The sequence below is a fragment of the Myotis davidii genome, unplaced genomic scaffold (assembly GCF_000327345.1).
Source record: "Myotis davidii unplaced genomic scaffold, ASM32734v1 scaffold363, whole genome shotgun sequence".
NCBI lineage: Eukaryota > Metazoa > Chordata > Mammalia > Chiroptera > Vespertilionidae > Myotis > Myotis davidii.
Window position 1 is genome coordinate 1,083,381 of NW_006294069.1, and position 20,710 is coordinate 1,104,090.

General features: G+C 36.4%; 2 protein-coding genes across 2 annotated transcripts in view; one reads left to right on the forward strand and one right to left on the reverse strand.

Moving 5' to 3' along the window:
* CRYBA1 (crystallin beta A1) overlaps nt 1–3,951 on the forward strand; it is a 7,323-nt gene extending 3,372 nt beyond the window's left edge. Inside the window, exons 4-6 of the mRNA XM_006768059.2 lie at nt 994–1,135; nt 3,095–3,237; nt 3,663–3,951. Coding sequence (XP_006768122.1) covers nt 994–1,135; nt 3,095–3,237; nt 3,663–3,810 — 433 coding nt within the window. The 3' untranslated portion in view covers nt 3,811–3,951. The remainder of the gene's footprint in view (nt 1–993; nt 1,136–3,094; nt 3,238–3,662) is intronic.
* Nucleotides 3,952–4,618: 667 nt separating this feature from the next.
* The window catches only part of NUFIP2 (nuclear fragile X mental retardation protein interacting protein 2), a 29,656-nt gene continuing 13,564 nt past the window's right edge, over nt 4,619–20,710 (reverse strand). The window contains exons 3-4 of the mRNA XM_006768060.2: nt 15,070–15,102; nt 4,619–13,073 (exon numbers count right to left, since the gene is read on the reverse strand). Coding sequence (XP_006768123.1) covers nt 13,021–13,073; nt 15,070–15,102 — 86 coding nt within the window. The 3' untranslated portion in view covers nt 4,619–13,020. The remainder of the gene's footprint in view (nt 13,074–15,069; nt 15,103–20,710) is intronic.

Consider the following 20,710-nt stretch of genomic DNA (forward strand, 5'->3'; position numbering starts at 1 on the left):
ATAAATATAATGGGTTGGGGCAGTGACAGTAATCAGATCTATGCTTCTGGACCCCATAGGCTGCTACCTAGGATTCCCTTCACAACAGCCCAGGACCCTTGAGTTTTTCTTGCCTGCAGAAAATAGAGAGAAAACAGCCAAGCTGCAGTCTCTTTACAACCAACTCCCCTCCTGTATGTCCCAGAGAGAGAGAGCAGACATCACTAATTTCTCTGTGTAAAAACGAACTCAACCACAGCACTTGAGAGTCATGTTGGTTCATATTTAGTCGTCCAGGAGTTTCTGGTTGATGGTTAATCTTTTCGATGAGGAAGACCTTCTCTTGTTTTGGCAGGATAGTCGAGGCCTTTATTATCAGTTTGAAAACACATAAGGAAAGGACTCTCATTTGGCCTACGCAGTTGCTCACCACCAAAATTGAGCTTTATAACTTCTTAAAAGGAGTAATACTTTAAGGTATTGTCAGTAATTGGAACCTGGTTGTGAAAATACGATCTGAGGGGTCTTAAAAATAAGGTATGGGTATGCAACAGCAGGAGAAAGAACCCACAAAGTGACAAGGAAACAAGAGACTGTAATCCATCAGTTGCCTGTTCAACCCTGTGCTTTTCGGAAGAAGCCAATAGGTTTGGCTGGAGCCAAAGCAATAGTCAGTCACTTTATCCTGAACCTGGAGCTCCAAGTAGAGAATAAAGTAACTAGGAAAGAAAGGAAATATAACTTTAGACTGACTTTGCTAATACACATTACTCAGACGAGTGAAGTAGATCCCTTCAGTGGATAATCCCAAAATAAATGTTACATTTATAAACCTGCTTAGTGCGGCTGCCAGCTCATTTCCCACCTCGTGTGATAAATGTATTCTTTTGTATGGCTTCGTTAGAATTGGCTTGATATTTTACTCCACTATTAACATCTAAAACAAAAATGCCTCCTCCCTGAGGCCACGTAGCCTCTGAACACCAGGAGCAAAGGTCCAATTGTCTTTGGCAGCTGGATTGGTTATGAGCATACCAGCTTCTGTGGGCAACAGTTTATCCTGGAGAGAGGAGAATACCCTCGCTGGGATGCCTGGAGTGGGAGCAATGCCTACCACATTGAGCGCCTCATGTCCTTCCGCCCCATCTGTTCAGCTGTGAGTCTCTGAAATTGTTACTTCTGTGCCTGTGGGGAATGGGGCAAGAGAGGGTGCATATAGACTGACACACGTTACTTCTCATCAGTTATGCTGAAATGTGGCAGGAAGGAAAAGTAAAAGAGAGAAGAAAAACCACTGGTCTCTCTAAGTTTGCCATTTGATTTTTATTTACTAGATAGTACTTTCATTAAGCTAAAAGTAAATGCCTTAGTATTTATAGGTGGCAGGAAGTGGATACTCAAGAGCCCAGATCTTCAACAAGTGCAATGGGGTACTAGTGAGAGCCTTAGAGTAAAAAAGTAAATCCTTAGCCAGTTAAAATTCAATCTGTATAACATTTTACCCAGAAACAGGGAAGTACTAACGTGACCCTTCAATAAGTGGGATAACTGAAGAAACAGATAAATTTTCCAGTCTTTTATCTTTGATTCATAGCCTTCTGGTTTTTAATACTAAGCATTATTCAATTCTGCATCAGACTAGGATACTTCCCAGTCTTTGGGAATTCAAGTAGATGCAGGATAATCTTCAACAAACCGTTGAAAATGATCCTTATATTGGGAAGAGACTGGGCTACAACATTTCCAATTATTTGTCTATATCATGTGATTTTTTTTCTCATGATTTTAATTAATGATCTCACCTTAGTTTAAAATCCTACTGAAATTCAAGTAGTAAAGAAGGTAACCTAAAGTTACAGATCTAAAATATACTGCCTTATCTGGATGTTTGCATCTCACTTTAACTCTGCATTTTTCCTGTGTATACTCTGATGCATTTTAAAAAATATGTACACCCAAGTAACCAATACCCTACTCAAATATAAAACAATTCGATCACCTCATAAAGTTCCCGGTGTCCCTTTCCAATCAATTGCTCCTCCCCAAATTCTATCACCAGAGCTAATTTTGGCTGTTTTCATACTTCATACAGGTTAGTCTTTGCATTAAGAAATGCTTGTGTAGTATTCACATCCCCTACTGGACTTCTAGATTATTTCCAACATCACGCACACACGTTTACTTTCCCTATTAATTTGTGGGATCTTTTTCCACGTTAATGAATATTAATCCCTTGGTTGGCTGTGTGTTGCAAATGTTTTTTTCCCTGCTGTTATATTTTCATTAGTCTTTTGTTGTTTCAAAGTATAGTACCAGTTATTTATACATTTCAAATGTTACTAGAGGCCTGGTGCACAAAATTTGTGCAAAGGGGCTCAGCCCTCGCAGCCCTGGCTTCGTCTGGAAGGTTGTCCTGAAGGACATCCAGAAGGTTGTTCAGCTGTCCGGTCTAATTAGCATATTATGCTTTTATTATAGACTAGAAGCCCCGTGCACAAAAATTTGTGCACTGGCAGGGGAGGGGGTCTCTCAGCCCAACCTGTGCCCTCTGTCTGGGACCCCTCAGGAGATAACCACCTGCTGGCTTAGGCCCGCTCCCCTGGTGGCAGATGGCACGCCCAATCCCGCAGTGTCTGCCCCATCTTCCCCAGTCGCAGATGGCAGGCCTGGATCCCTGCTCAGATTGTGCTGCCGTCCGCCCCACCTACCCCACCCAAGACACTGCAGGCCCGGATCCTGTGCTGGGGGGGCAGCAGCTGGGGATCGCACTGCCACCAGCTCCAGGCTCGGCGGCGCAGCGGGATCTGCCTAGAGTATGCAAATTAGCCATCTTTGTTGGCAGTTAATTTGCATATTGCACTGATTAGCCCATGGGAGGCGTAGCAAAGGTACACAGTCAATTACCATGTTTGTCTATTAGATTAGATGGTATTAAACTGGATTAAACAGGATTATGGGTAAATTTCTTATAAAAAACTACTTGAAATATTTTGACCTCAATGATCATGTACTTCTTTGTGTAAACCAGGAGTGTTATGATTTTGAAAAATACGGCAATTACAAAATTGATAGCCATAACACTAGTACTAAACTTAAAAAAAATTTTGGATTACAGAATCATAAGGAGTCCAAAATTACCATCTTTGAGAAAGAAAACTTTATTGGACGCCAATGGGAGATCTGTGATGATTACCCCTCTTTGCAAGCCATGGGTTGGTTCAACAACGAAGTTGGTTCCATGAAGATACAATGTGGGGCGTAAGTGCAAAAAGAGTGTTGGAGCACATTTCAAAGTAACTCTCACAGCTGTAAATCTTGAGACTATTAACATAGCAGTGATTGTGTCTTATCAAATTTCACATATTGGCATCATATTGATACGGCTGTAACAGTCTAGTTACTTATAATTTTGAACCTCAAAATCTTGGTACCAACTTCAGGTCAGTTTTTCTTTCCCTGAGACTCCCCTAGAGTCTATGGAATTATTTGTTGACTAACCATACCTTTTTTCATGATCAAGGTTAATTTTTAATTAAGTATAGCCATTACTTACAAATGGTGCCTAACATTTTCTAGGCCTAAAAGTATTCTATACCAATTGTGTTGAGGAAAGAGGCTGTTTTGAAGTATTGACCAGTTCCTAATTAGGTTTTAATAGGCCAATGTGCTTTTGGATTTTCTAGCTGGGTTTGCTACCAGTATCCTGGGTACCGTGGCTATCAGTATATCTTGGAATGTGACCATCATGGAGGAGACTATAAACACTGGAGAGAGTGGGGTTCTCATGCCCAGACTTCCCAGATTCAATCAATCCGCCGTATCCAACAGTAGTGGATTAAAAGCTCCAAGAGAATTCCTCAAGCATGAGACAACCTTGCTAAGCAATCTAGAATGAGCTTTAAGTTCTGCTCACAAACACTGCTTACAATGTTAGCTGCTGAAATCCACAATAAATGTCATTTAAAAAATGAATTAACTAGTGTGCTTTATATAAATTATACTTAAATGGCTGCAAATTTTTAGAAACAAGTTTCTATAAAACCCCAGATTTCCTTCTGTGTCCTTGGAAGTCACTTATCAGCCCAACCACAATTATTCCCAATGTCAAATAACATTCAAGCATATAACCCAAACATACCAGTCTATGCAGTGACAAACACACTTTTGGTAAGTGTTTCTGCGTATTTTCTCCTCATCCCCTACCCTAATAATGTTGATGTCAGCATTGATTTTTTTTTCCAACTTGGTGACAAATCAATGCTAAACAAACGTAGGAAATTTCTTAAATAATGCATTACCATATATTTCTACATAAATTTATGAGTAAATCCAGTCTTGGCAGCTTATTTTGGTTGCTTAATTGCTTAGCTCAATTTTAGTTTCATACTTTAAGGCTCAATGTCATGCAAAAAGACAGGACAGCTGTCCTCACAGCTGATTTTTCAATAAACATGCCATTTTTAAGCACCTTAATAATCTGGATATTTAAAAATGCCATGACATAAGACCACAGTACATTTAAGACTTAAGTTTGTACATTTCATCTTTTGGAAATATATAATCAATGTCACAATATTAACTTAGTTTTCAGTAATTTTTGTTAATTAAAGCACACAATATATAACACAAACACCTCAGAAAACTTTAAAATTTTTTTATTCAACCATGTACACTTATTGTCTCTTAATTGGATCTACAAAGTTCTCAAGTTTTTTTCTGATAAAATAAGTAAATCTTGGTATGGATGTAGAGTGTTTGTAATTTATATTTTTAAAACACTGAACATGAAGTAAGACATCAATAAAGGAAGATCATTACGTAACTGACACTTCTTCAGAATCCTTATCAGAAACAGCTATGGCAAATACCTAAGCATTTAGCAAAAGGATAAATTTCTGGCCACTATTCTTTTACCTAGAAAAGGCCTATCTTTTTGACTGGGCAAAACAAACAGTGGGGGGAAAAAAGTCTTGAATTGGGAGAAGGAAAACATCCTCTAATATAATTGTAGTTCATTAATTATCCTTTCCCCCAGATTGAGGTAACTCAGCTCCTAAATGATGACGCACACAAGACTGAACATAAGTAAACTACTGACAGATGCTGAGAAGCCAGAGCCATCTAAGATGATGCTACACTCCTGCATTTATGCCTTCTGAGGCCATGCATTATCGGCCACCTTTTGAGTCTTGACTAGTAGACTTCGTTTCTGTCACTTTCAGTGAAGATACAGAAGGGTTCTGCTGTGTTTTCCAAGTCAACAATAATACATCAAGAGCACACTTGATGACAGAGAAGTAACACTCTTCTTCTATACCTAATTAAAAACTATAAAACAAGGATTTCTTTTGTATCTAGAAGCATGGGGAAAATACCATTAGTATTATCTTCTACTTAAACTTATTAGCCTCTTCTACAAAGGTCCTGGAGAGATTACAAAACAATCTTTTAAAAGTGACTGACAAAACCTGGCCAGTAAATCTACACAATCTTTTAAGTACACATACATGTGAAATAAAGCTATTTATTTAGTACATGCAAACTGCAGCAATTTAACCAAATTCTAAACTTGTTCTAATCAGCTTGGATAATTTTAAAAAGATACACATTATCTTTAAAACAACCTGTGCTTAGATATTTAAGCAAGATAATGATTCTAATTTCAGGTCAATCATTCATTAAGCCAAATTTATGCTAGTCATAAAGGTAATAGGTCATCCTACACCTTTAAACCAGGTTTAAGTCATAAAATTATCACAGAACTCCATGTGGCATAAGCTCCTTCCTTCATTTCAGTTTGAATTACTTCCCATTTTTATTTGATCAAATAAACCAAAAATTTCACTGAGGAAGTAAGAGCATCCAACAGTTTATACAACTGATAAAAATGCCCTGTTTCAAGAAAAGCCCTTTAGTAGATACAAGTCAAGCTCTCATTTAAACTGAAGTTTACTAAAACAGGTGCCAGTTTTCCTCTCTTTTGCTTCTACTGATAAGCTAGCCCAGTACTATAATTTTGAGCCATGTTTCTAAAGATGGTGAAGCTAAGAACAGCAAAGTAATAAGGATAAGTCACTTTGGGTAATGACACACAAATTAAAATTCAAAACATGTGCATAGCTTTATTCATCTACTTAGATCTAACCTTTTCATGGAGCTTCGGCAAAATTCGAGTGTGCAAAATGCATTTCTAAAACGTAATGCAAGCAAAGCTTTTCACATTTACACTGGCAAGAAATACAGAGAAACTAACAAGTCACATTAGGGAGAGTTTTTTTAATGACAAGAATTGCACAGTTCATTATTTTGAGACAATTGTTGCAGACAGAAGTATTTAAATTTTTCTAAGCAAGGTGCTTTAACAGTAAAAAAATTTTAAAGTTGGAAAGAGCCAATAACTTGGATCATAGCTCACATAGAATTCCAAATTAAAGCGGACTGTTATCTCCCTAGATTTTTCAAACAATGCTTTTTATAACACTTTTTTTTTAAATAACACTAAAGGAAACAGCAAGCTGAAACTTTTCAAAGCACACAAGAAATGGTGTCATCACATTACTCGAAGAAGGTGCTAAGGAAGGAGGGAAAGGGAGTGAAGAGTTCTTTTACTATTTCCCACTACTAGAACAGCCACTAACAGACTAAGAACAAACAAAAGAAACAATAAAAGTAAATTAAATCACTTCCCCAGTTTATAAAATAGTTCCAGTTTGTGACAAGATCTATAACTTTAAACAGAGAGCACCAGTTGGGCGATAGAATGAGCATTTCATACTGCATAAAAATTAGTGAGGTGGTAAGAACCATCGACCATCTCAGGCATTACTACATGGCCTTTCCAATTTATTTATTTTTTTAATACACATGCAAGGCACATTGATATAAAAATAGATCTCTGGCCAAGAAATATATTAAATAAGCAAATTAAAATTTGGCTTTGCAATATTGGCAACATCAAAATATAACCAGATAGCTTTGGACCACATATCTTTCTCATATTCCTCCACCCCATTTGGTGTTTTTTCCTCCTATTTTGGGTTCAATCTTCAAGTTTGGGTATGTGCTTGAGAAATGACTTTTCTCTTGTCAAGTAGCATTCCTACTATACTTGTTTATCTTTGCCAAGTAAAAATATACTAGAGAAGTAGAATAGTTGGGAGTTCTAATTGATTTAATTAAACTAAATCGACTGGCATGGGACAGCCTTATTTCTCTTCTGTATACAAACAAAAAAATTAAGTCCTCAGCTTATATAGTAGACATTTTCTTTCTAAGAGAGAAATCAGCAACAAACCGATACTACTCCCCTTAAGCCATTCTTCCTAAATCCTCCTTTTGAGGCAGAGAGAGGAAATAATAGAAACAAAACTAAGTTTAAAGGATTTTTCAGTAGTAGAAGACATTTTAAGGCCAAAAAGTGTAATACTAACAGAATTTTTCTTTTCCTACGTTATTGTCCTTCATAGGCCAATACCACAAAGTTAATTGTACTGATTCCCTCCCAAAGAGAATTTAAAAATTCATTCGCTTTTGTTACTGGCTGTGCTACAGGAAAGGTATCAAAACAACCTATAAAGGTATGGTATGTTGTAATGTAAAAAGTGCATCACATTTTTGATTTTCAGTTTCTCATAGCAGCAGCAGGATTAATCCGAGACAGATAAACAGTTGTATTTTCATTCTAAAAATGCAACATACCTAATGAAATGTATTCAAGATCATGAAAGGATCCTCCTCTTAAAGGATAAATGAAACAGACTAATAATAGACAAACAGGGGCAAACTAGAGGCATTCATTCATATTTACATATTAAAATCATTTTGTTAACACCAAATCTTTATATCTAGCAAAAGAAATACTTTAAAAATAAAGCAGACATTACTAAAGCAGTATCCATTTTTGGAGCCTTTGTTTAGCACCTGAGGAAAAAGGGTATATGGAAAGCTATATAATTTACCTCAAGTTGGTTTATTGATCTGTGGAGTAAAACTGATATACAATGAAAGGGATACTGCACTGGGAAAAAACACATTTGTAACTATTTTAATAAGGCTGTAGAAAAGGGATACTGCAGTATTATAAAATGGCTTTAAAACTCTGGACATACACAATCATATGGATAAATAGGGAAGTCTGAATCAGCAATCCCATCACATGTGAGGATGGCTGCTCCATAGGCTTCTAGCCAATAACTGCTGACACTCCCAGTAATGCAAAAATCAACATACCACTCATGCTTCACTGGGTGTTTTTATTATGCATACAACTTGAAACACTATTTATTCATAAGACTCTTGAGTAGCAAAACTGTGAAGTTTAATTTAAAACACATTAAAGCACTGCTTTTGAGTGGAGCCAATGATTCATCATTTAAAAAACCAACATAGGGTGGTCCTGTTTCTCACATCTGAACAGATGTAAGTATATTTAAAAAAAAAACACATTTTATGATACTTAAAGCAAAAGCCCATCTTTCTCACCATAAAAGAATCCTGGTGCCTGTTAATCACATTAATAAAAATAACATCAATATTAAGAACTGATAACCTATGTGTCTCTGCAAACTTTGAGCAGCTATACTTCTAGTCTTGTCCTTTGCCCATTCCCTTGAAACAAATATGTATACTTTGGGAAGTTAAGCAAATCCTACCCTTTCTTTTAAAATTCAGCAGTACTACCTAGGACTTAAGAGACAATGCTTGATTAGAATCTAATTCAACTGGTGCAGGCCAACAGACCTATTATAAAAACTATTGTCCAAATGTGTGTTTTTCCCACTATAGTGTCTGTTTTGCAGTTAGCATAGGTACACAAGAGGGATCGTGTTATTTGAGAATATGGTCCAGTGGCATAACTACACTCATAATCCTTGTAAATCAGACTTTTAATCTATTTCTCTAAAGAAAGCCTTGAAAGAATGACTCCTTATTTAGTGGAATTTAGAATCAAGTGCAGTCCTCTTACAGATTTCTTTGCCTGTGGCCTTTTGGTATGTAACATACAATTTCACACTAAATGGCTTTTTCATGTTTGAAAAAGTGTACAGCAAAAGATAAACCATTATTAGATCCCTCTAATAAGGTTAGCAACAAACCTAATGACTAAGGATGAAACCACCACTGCTATGTACTGCTTTGTGAATAAACACATATTGTATTGTGGACAACATTCATAATTGAGGTTTGCAATACTTTCCCTAGAAACTGTTATTTGAAGAAAACAATGCAGCACTTCTTTCCTTTATAAAGCTTTTATAGATTCTGAGTGATGACTAGGTAAGCAAGTGATTAACAACAAAATTCTAAAATGGAATCTTTCCAGCCATTTATTTCAAGAAAAAAACTATTTGGCATTAACAAATTCCTAGTTATTTTCTATGGCCTCCTCAAAGGCAGAGGAGAAAGGGCTAACTACAGATGCTGTAAATACACTTTATGTGGAAGTTCATTACTAGGAGGTCAGAGGAAAGGCTATGCAATTATCTTCAGTTCAGCAAAGTGGGAGTGAATAAAGAGAAAGATAAACACACCCTGTCTTTTGTGGGGAGGGGGAATTATTCAAGACATCTACAAGAGAGTGGTATGTGACACAAAAGCCTACAATCAAGACAGATTTTAAAAAGAAATCTTCACCCATAATTAGTATCTTCATAGCTATTAAAAAAATAGGTCATGATTTCATTCTTAGTGCCATTTTTCAAACACTACCCCTTAAAGGATTAAAACCACCTGACTTTATTCTGTAATGAAAACAAATGGCACAAAATAAATAGAAGTTCATTCTCTGAATACTAATGTCTTACACACACTTGTTTACTAACTTTTAATATCTCCTTCTTTCCCTCACACACACACACAAGCAGTCCACACACACATACACACACACACACCCCATTTGCAGTCTTTATAATGGAGGGATGTTAAAAATCCCCTCTAGACTGTATTTGGTTTATGCTACAGTACTAATACTCTGAGTTGAAGGAAAATTCTTTATACCAAACAATAACACATTAATGTTATTTAAATGTGCTAAATTAATCACAGCTGAAGTTTTTTTAGAAGCTTACACAAAAATAATGAGAAAACAGATTAACTCTTAAGATTTTTTTTTAATAAGTGCTCTGTAAGGAATTGTGTGAGGACCTAAGGAGAAAGATTGCGACAAGTAGAGAGTTAAGTGTTACCAAACAGCACAAAGGAAATTTGTCCCAAAGTCCTGCTTGTACCTAAGCAATTAAGTCCATTAACCCAATGCCCCCAAAATACTGACAGTTAATATGATGGGGCACTAGGGTTACCAGAAGGTTAAGAGATATTTCTAACTATATACCTCTAACCATATACTCAAGGAAATTTCAGTGAAATCAAAGTGAAATGTTGCATTGTCTCATTTAGATGTGAGACTCTGAAAAACCTTTGGACAAACAGAAGGGATACATTCTCTTTTTGGCTTCTCTAAACATGGAGACCTGAGGGATATGGAAGGGAAGCAGGAAAACAACAATTTCCTAGAAATATTTTATAAGTGTTGCTTCTAAATTTAAAAGCCCAATTCAGATGGGGACTGGTATGGGATTTTTTTTTTCTTTTTAAATGTATATTAATTTAACCTCTGTATGTCACAAACCCAGAAAGTTTCCTGTGAGTTGTGACAAAAGAGCTTTAAAATTCCAGGCAAGCAAAATGGAAATTTAAAAAAAAGGAAGGGGACATGGGAGGGTAGGGGTGGAATCTGGCCCTAAGGCGACAAGTGGTTACACAAGGCAATTGAACACACAGCAGAACTTTAAAACCTGTAAAACAAACTGGAGCCTTTTTTCCTTTAATCAACCTTATATAGTTTTTTTAAAAACTTTTTGAAAATTTTTATTAAAAAAAGAACACAAAAACACAGACTTCTTTCACTTCATTGCATTTCCAGTTTGTTCAATGCTTTAAAGCTCAAGGATGCTTCTGCTTTCAATTGTACATGGGCCTGAAGCATCCTAGCTTTTGGCAAGCAGGCAGGAGACTCAACAAAAATCAAAATGGGAACAAGGCAGACTAAATGCAGGGCACATCTGTAAACATATTATACATTTAAAAATTACAATATCAGTAAAAGTGATACAGTTTACAGGTGAAATGAAACTATCTGAAACTGGCCTATCACAAGTTTCTGAACCTGGACTGATACAATAAGTTATTATATATATATATGTATATATGTACACACACACACATATATATATATACACACACACATACATATATATATATATTATGTATAAAAAGTTTTGTTTACATCAAGTGGAATTGGCAATCCATGCTTATACTTTTAAAATCTAAGCAGGGCAGAAATCCAGACTATAAAGATATTTATTCTATGTTGAGTCCAATAGCTTCTTTCAAAAACTACTCGTTAAAAGCCTCAAATAGTCAACAAAACAAGAAAACTCATCCATACTACAGTCGCTCAAAACTGGACATTTCTTAATCAACAGGGTTGAGCAAAAGTAATTGCTTTCTCCCTGAACAACCCAGGGTATCCAGTCTACTTTTTTTAGAAGACTACACCTCTCTATAGAAATGCCCTGCTATTTTAACCTGTATCTGCCATACATGGATATACTAATTTCTGTGTGTGTAATGTGATGCTATATCAGGCCAGAGAACTTGTTTTTATGCCACTAACATCACCCAATCTTAAATTGGACCCTTTGTTTCTGCACACACAAAAAAACTTATTTTAGCATGCTATATACAAGCTGCAGTGCAACAAGATGGCAATGTGGTAAGACAGGGTCAATGCTCTTCTCTGCCCAAAAGAAAATTTCCAGAGTTTCACATTATTTCTTAAAAAACCCATTTTGCTCTAGTAATAAAATATATTTATTAAGATATAATTAGAAAGCTAATAAGCTCAGAAGTATAATTTGCATGAAAACACATCTCCTATTGGCAGGGTTTATTATCTCCTCTCTGGCTAAAAACATTAAAAGTTTTAGTTTTCATGGAATTTTTTCTTCCCTTTAGGATATTTCTGAGAAATTAAAAGAATTTACAAAAAGGTACAGAAGTTTCTCTTTAGATGTTTGATGAAAAACAAGGAAAACAGCACATTTAGTGTTAGTGACAGAGAGCAAGTTTGGAGCACCTACAGTTGAAAAGCAGAATATATTTTTGCTCCCACTTATATAATTACATTAAAAGATGGGCACAGGAGTATTTTTTTATATTAAATATCTAAAGCCAATTGTTTGTTATGTTACTTTTCTTTAAATGACACTCATGGATTCTTCACTTGTTAAAGTCCAATATGTAACTAAAAGCCAAGTGAACTATGTACCACCAACTATTCCAGAACTGTAAAACTTCAATGCCCTCCCCTAACCCCACCCAACAAAAAAATAAAAGAAAATATTTCCCCAACACCCCAGAGGCTGCTTAACTCCTGGCAAGACATGCAAATCATACTTGCTAAAAAAATACACTCCTGCAAACTTCAAGGCATTTATCCAGCATTCTTGCAGGGCTCAAAGCATAACCAAAAGATTAAGGGAGGAGTGGGAGAAAATGTTGACTCATTCTGGGTTCCCTGTGATTAGTGTATCACTTTAGTCACAGAATAAGATACAGAGATCTCTTAAGTGGATCTGCTTTTCCAGTGGGTCATTTGTTGCCCAATTGATGACAGCAGGAACTTTAGAACCACAAGTCTGTATTCATTAATTACTTGCATTCACACTTAAAAACAAAAACTAACATAAGAAAAAAGAAAAAAAACTATTCAGTACCGGAGATTAAATAACCATGTGTTGTCTCTTGAAATAAATTTGATTCCTTAAGAAGTCTAATTACTTTCAGTTGCCTTTTTTTTAAATAACTATATATATATATATATATATATATATGTATATATATATATTTGTATATATTATCCTGTGATTCTACTTATGGTTCCTCTGCTGCGTTGAAGATCTAGGAGCATAAAAGCCTTGTGTCCCCCATGAACAGTGGCTCTAATGCTGCAGAAAGGTTACAAATAGGCAGTCTGGTCCTTCATTGATCTGGACTATCCATGGCTTCATTGTAAGTGATTATCCTTTTGGGATCTGGAGGGAAGGTTAAAAAAGAAATACATAAATAGAAATAAGGTTTGGAATCCTCAAATGGCCATGTTCCAATAACAAATCCAAAATAAACATCATTATTTAAACTGCACCTCCTTTTAATGAAAATACAATTTAAAGACCATTTCCTGTTTGTATTAACACATGCATGATCCATTTTTCTCTTCCCAATAGCTCAGCATCCTAATGGATTCCCAGCAACAGAGTTGTCAAGCCAATGCAAACCTTAACTCTTACATATGAGAGTTGAGCTTACTAACAAGTGATTTCTTTATGTTTTTCCTGATTATAACAGTAGTATGTTGGAAAAAAACAGGCCAAAACAAACAAAAATCTTAAATTGTCAATAACCCAATACTAAAACACTTGGATTTCTTTTCTTTTGTTCACAGAATAATGAAGTCAAATTTTATTTTAACCAGTGTGGATCGTCTATAGTTAGAAATTGTTCAAGTAACACCTACCACCAACAGCTTCAAGATAAGCTGGTTGCGTCCTAATCATAACTTTTATTTCCCATAGCACAACTAGCCTTTTTTCTCAAAAAACAGCAAAAGTCTATGGATCTGCTGGGTTCAAAGTATAAAACAGAATATGTCTGGCCAAGATGCCAGTGTTATTTTAAATTCCTATTATATAGCTGTATGCCCCCTCTTTTGAGAGACAATGATTTTATTACATATTATTTCTACCTATCACAAGAACTTTTTATAAAAAAGTATATATGCTTTAATAAAAAATAGAAAACAATAAAACTTGTCACCTAATGGGAAAGTATAAAGACCTGAAAATAATACCGAAAAACTCAAGTTCCCCTCATCTTAAGACAGGGGAATTATCTAATAATTTAGTCCAGAGATAATATTCTTTCTAGGACTTCAGAGGCCATCCACTAGCATCCTGCCCTGAAGATAATGCTCATTCTTAATAGTTAATAGTCATGTTACAGTAAAAAGAGAGGTCTACCCCTCTTTTTGCAGGATATATTTTCTTGTCTACCCTTTTTTCATATGTGTTTGAATATAAAGATACACTGAAAGTGTTTCAAAATAGTTTAAGAGATTGCTAGTTATCTTTAGGCTATAGCTGTTTTAAGACCAAAAAGACCTGGCCTAAGAATAAGAGCGAGTTGGAAGAAGGAGCAGTATTAGGAAATCAGGACTATATTCTAGTCCTGCCACTTTCTAACTTATACAGTAACCTCTCTGGGCCTCAGTTTCTTAATCTGTCATAAGAAGAAAATCTAACGTCCTTCAAGTTCTGAAATTCCAGGAATTTCACATTCATCTGACAGTGAGATACAATTCAGTTACAGGGTTCTGAAGGCCCAAACCTATTAGTGACTAGTTCTCTATACTTTATAACTACCATATCTTAATATATTTGGAAAGAAGGCACATACTAATTAGGATAACCAATTCCAATTTTATGAAAATTTTAAATAATCCAGATATGGATTATCTAGTCCCTGTCCCCCTGCTACTCATATCTTGTTTATGGGGATGAAAGAAGCTAATTTGCTATTCTCTCAATTTCTAACCATCTTTTCAGAAAATACACAGCCCAAATAAGGTTTCTAAAACAGCAAATATTTTTTTGAACTATGAATTTCAGTTCTTAGGCTACCACACAAGTACAGATAAAGACTGACCGTAAGTGCAAACACTTATTTATGTTGGTTTCCTAGATTAAAAATATTTATGGTCTGTCTTATTTTCATGATCAGGAGCAAAATAAAATATTTATGTTCTTTACCTAGCAGATAAAAGAGTACTTAATATATTTTTTTCCCTTAGTGTTACCCAATCCTTAGCAGTCTTGATATGGTTGCTAGTGCCTTTTGACTAGTTATCAAATAACTCAAAATACAAAATCTTAAATTATTTGGCAGGCCATTATTCATGTTATTCACATTCCAAAATAAAGTATAGTAAATAGTGATTAGTACTAACATTTCTGATAACCTAAACATTCTTACCTTGCTTCTGTAAATTCCAAACAGATTCCATTTCTGCAAAGGAAAAAAAAAAATTATTTTATACACTAAGTTTTGCAGAGCACTTTAAAGTTATGCTGAACTCTAAAAAACCTACACTGGTGACTGCTGGCTGGAGGTAGGATTGAAATAGCACAGTTCTATGGAGCTCAGACAAAACAACTCATATTTTTCTATATTCTTAAGAATGTCATTCAGACTGCCTTAAGTATTGATTACAGAAAGTTAATTATCTAAAAATCAAACTGCCAAGAGAACTATTTTGTCTACATAAATAGCAAAGATATGTAGAAGCATGCTTAAAATATTTGTTGTAATAGCTCATTGTTATTATTTTAAAAAGTTATTTTTTGGCAACCCATCACCCCTCAATAAGGTCCCCAAATCTTCATAATGAAACATTTATTAAATGTGATTAAGCTTAGTGCTTAAAATGCCTTATTAAAATTTTACTTAAATTTTGCTATAAGCAAATGGTTCTATTTTTTAAGCCACACCCAGTTATTTTAACCCTTATGGCCAAAATGCTTATCCATAGCCATTTATTAACACAATCTTTATTTGCTCCAATTCCATTCAAATGTGATTATCTATAATGTGATTACTTTGGTATCTTACAATAAGGGAAATATACACACGACCAAACTTTAGTGACATACAGAAAGAAGGCAAAAGCTCTACCTGGGAGGCATACTAGAAAGCTTCACCAAGGGAATATTTGAAGTATTGATGAATAAGAGATGAGCCCTAGCCGGTTTGGCCTGGTGGATAGAGCGTGGGCCTGCTCATGTTATCAAATAACCAAAGGATTCTGGGTATGATTCCAACCAAGGGCATGTACCTTGGTTGTAGGCTCCTCCCAGGCCCGGACCCAGGCCTGGTTGGGGCTTGTGCAAGAGGCAACCAATCGATATCCCTGCATTGTTCCTCTCTGTCTTTCCCTCTCTCTTCCACTCTTTCTAAAAAGATCAATGGGCCCTAACCGGTTTGGCTCAGTGGAGAGAGCGTCGGCCTGTGGACTCAAGGGTCACAGGTTCGATTCTGGCCAAGGGCATGTACCTTGGTTGCGGGCACATCCCCAGTGGCAGGTGTACAGGAGGCAGCTGATCAATGTTTCTCTCTCATCGATGTTTCTAATTCTCTATCCCCTCTCCCTTCTTCTCTGTAAAAAATCAATGTATTTTTTTAAAAAAGATCAATGGGAAAATATCCTTGGGTGAGGATTATTAAAAAAAAAAAGAGTAGATGACTATTACACAAGAATCAAAAAGAATTGGACCTTGCCCTAGCCAGTTTGGCTCACTGGATAGAGCGTCAGGCTGGGGACTGACGGGTCCCAGGTTCGATTCTGGTGAAGGGCACATGCCCGGGTTTCGGGCTTGATCCCCAGTGGGGACCGTGCAGGAGGCAGCCAATCAATGATTCTCTCTCATCATTGATGTTTCTAGCTCTCTCTCCTCCCTTCCTCTCTAAAATCAATAAAAAGTATTTTTTTAAAAAAAGTATTACAACAATTCTCTTATTTAACAAAGACTGGGAAATAATGCACTGATTGTCATTTGGTTCAAGAGCTTAGCTGGATGCCTATTGCCTTTAAACTGCTGGGTAGATGCCCATCCTCTCCTACGAGACCTAAGAAGGGGAGAGAATTGTAACCAATCTAATCTGGAAAAAAAGAAGATACATCACAAAGGGAATTCTGGTCATGGTGTTCATATTTATGACTCCAAAATAATTTATAATTCCATTAGTTTCAGACATTCAGGAATAGCACTGTTATCCAAATTTCTGTGTTTCAGAATGGCTTATCTTAAGAAACACCTTTCTTTGGTTGACGTGACTACAAAAAGATTAATCCAATACAACCAACATTTTTTCTTTTAGTGAAAAGTACAGAAATCTCACATTTTACAACAAATAAATTCCCGAGTTCTGTATACAGGTTATTTGATGCTCACTACTGTAAGTTTGCTTACTGCAAAGATAAATCTACATTTAGTTACATATTGAGGAAGAAAAGTAACAATCAAACTTTTCATTTTAGCCACCTATGCTATAACAACCTTTTTTGAGGGGTAGGAGCGAAGGTGGACTACACTCGAGTCATAGTAGCAACCATACTACTTTAAAACAAAACAAACAAATTTTATTTTTTTGTCTTGTTTTGTTTTGATGCCCTTGACTGGAATCGAACCTGGGACCCTTCAGCCCGCAGGCCGATGCTCTATCCACTGAGCCAAACCAGTCAGGGCAAAGCAAACAAATTTTAGAATGAAAGTAGCTACAGTTGACCCTTGGAACAACATGGGGATTAGGGACACCAACTCCCTGTGCAGTCAAAAATCTGAGCATAACGTTTGACTCCCTAAAAACTTAAGTTGTCCTTTGGTTACTTCCTTCAACTTCATAACTTAAGCTTATAAAATCTGAGGGTTAAATTTTAGCTTCTACAAATTCCTTAAAAGCTACCTTTCAGACTAATACCAAAGTAAATTCACTACTGCACTCATAAAGCAAGCTTAATGAGAAATCAAGTGCCCAGTATGGATGCTAAAATGGCAATTCATTGGGGAAAAAAGGATCTTATGCCATCTTAATTACTTGTTACATACATGCCTATGTCTCTAAGAGAAGAAAAAGACATCCCTCCCCCAAATCTAGGCAATATAACCAGGGCTGAAAGCAAAATCAAATCTGCAGGTAATGAGATTAGGGGAAAAGTAAGGTTATTATTAAAATATTAATAATCTCTAATATTAAAGGTATTTTCTAATAAGATTATTAGCTGTGAAGAAATCATGGAGCAATTGCTATAAAATGCAGTAAAGGTGAAAATACGTATTAAGTATTGTGCTAAAAGGAGAAAACTTAATATTCAGATAGATCCTTCTGTAAACAAATGTCTAAACTGTATACATAGTCACCCCATAGATAGTATTAATCAGTTCCTCCTACCCTTATCCAACCTAAACACTTTGATAAAATATTTATTCTAGGATAAATAATACATTTACATGACTGCAAATACAAAGAGAAAACTGTTATTTTTCTGCCTGGACTATTCCAGGAGTCTAACTGACTATTCCAGTCTAACTATTCCAGTAAGTCTGGTGACCTACTTCTAGTCACCAGAAAAAAGGTTTCCGATCTCCCCTACAAATTGGTGTCACATTAATCTCTGAAAACGCATCTACAAGTCAGTCAACTGCTTAATACCAACTCACTTGAGTGTAATGTGTTAAGTAGGACCTGTGGACAAAAAGGGGCCACATGCTAACCTGACTAGCTCAGGGAAGGCCGTGTGGTGGCCTTACAAACAAACTCTAGAGTCCTAAAGTAACCACAAAGGATGGTCTGAAATTAAAACTTTTTAACTAAAAGCAGTTTATGGCAGGTAGTCATGTCCTAGGCTAGATTCTTCCCTAACAAAAGTCAATCTTTACATTAACTAAACCTGTCTGTTGTCTTTTACACCTATGATAACATTATCACTGGAATGTCAGGGTAACTTGTAACTCCTTCTCTGGACCCCTCAGGGCAAGAGGGAGACCACAAATTCCTTTACTGTTACCATGTTAATATAGTAGTTGACTGTTAACTATCCTGTACCCACCTATGTAAAAGAGGCACGTGTCTTATTTTTCTTTTTATCTAATCGCAGAGGTTTCCCACCTTGCTATTCTCCCACCTCCCTAATTTACCACCAATGGATTTCTTGTAACCCACTTATGTCTCCTTTGATTGTAATGCATAAAACAAGGTGAAAAAAACCGCCATTCTCGAGGAGCATTATCCCAATTGAGATTCTGCTTCCCGGCAATTGTGGACAGTTTGGCTCAAATAAACTGACAATTATTCTTTGCAGATTTGAATGTGTTTTTCCCCCATTAACAGACCACACAAATAAAAATCAGGAAACCCACGCTTAAATATGATAAAAGATTTGCCCAAGTATCTGGCTTCTGTCATTTAAATTACTTCCATTCCATCTGTCTATCTTCCTGACATTCAAATGAAAACTTACCTTCCTTCTCTTTTAGAGCTACTCAGAACATCCTAACTGGATGGATCCAGTCTAATATTTACATTTACTCATGATTCTCCTCCAACTTTTGTATTCTTTATCTTCCTCTTTTCTGTATTTCCATATCAAAAATGTTACCTATCAAAACCCAGTTTAAAGCCATTGCCTCCATGAAAACATATCATACATTTACTCTTTCTACTTTCACTCCATTAAATTCTCTTCCTCCACTAAAATCTCCTAGCTATTTGTATCCTTCTTATGACATTTAAAATCTTACCATATAAACTTATTGTTTTCTCCTCTACTTGATTAAGTTCTTTAAAGGAAAATACTCTGTCAAACTCTTCCATAACTAAACAAAGTGCTTTGCCTAGGGTAGGTACATCATAAGGGAAAGAAAACACACACACAAATTATTGCACAACTCCTTAGTAATAGAGAAAACAGTGGCAAAGAGTAGGACAGAGCCAACACCGGTTTGGCTCAGTGGATAGAGCGTCGGCCTGCGGACTGAAGGGTCCCAGGTTCGATTCCAGTCAAGGGCATGTACCTGGGTTGTGGGCACATCCCCAGCGGGAGATGTGCAGAAGGCAGCTGATCGATGTTTCTCTCTTATCGATGTTTCTAACTATCTCTCTCCCTTCCTCTCTGTAAAAAATCAATAAAATATATTAAAAAAAGAGTAGGACAGAAAAGTATGACAGGAAAAAACAAGAAAAACAGCATTTTAAATGCTTGATATCCTTCAGTGCATTCTTAGACAGGTAAAAGAAATCAATCTGGTTTAAATTGACACTGACCAAACACACATCTCACATCCATCTACCGTATTTCCACAGACTTGGCTTCAAATGACTTAGACCATTTCAAAACCAAAGATTTGCCTTAGGCCCGGCTGCAATAGCTCAGTGGTTGAGTGTTGACCTATGAACCCTCAGATCTTGGTTCAATCCCCTGTGTGAGCATGCAGGAGGCAGCCAATCAAAGATAATCTCTCGCCCTGGCTGGTTTGGCTCAGTGGATAGAGCGTCAGCCTGTGGACTAAAGGGCCCCAGGGTCGATTCCAGCCAAGGGCACATGCCTGGGTTTCGGGCTTTATCCCCAGTGGGGGATATGCAGGAGGCAGCCAATCAATGATTCTTTCTCATTATTGATGTTTCTATCTCTCCCTCTCCCTTCCTCTCTGAAATCAATAAAGATATATTTAAAAAAAAGATTCTCTCTCATCATTGTTGTCTCCCTCCCTCCCTGAAATAAAAAAAACAGATTATATATATATAATTCACCTTAGAAAGCTAGGATCTAATGTTATAAGGCATTGACAACAAATCAAAGAATTCTGCTAAACTAAGAATTCTGGAGAAACTAAGATGGCGGCAGAGATAAACACCGGGAAATTAATGCCGCTCACAACAATTGATTAATACCTCAGAGAAACAATACGGACTTCATCCAGAACCATAGGAAGCCTGGCTGACTGTAAACTCTACAACTAGAAGGAAGGAAAGGCACACTGAGACCCAGAGAAGCTGCAGGAGAGAAGCACAGAGGTACGGGGCTCACCCGGGGCTCGCGCGCGCGGAAAGGGACTGGGAC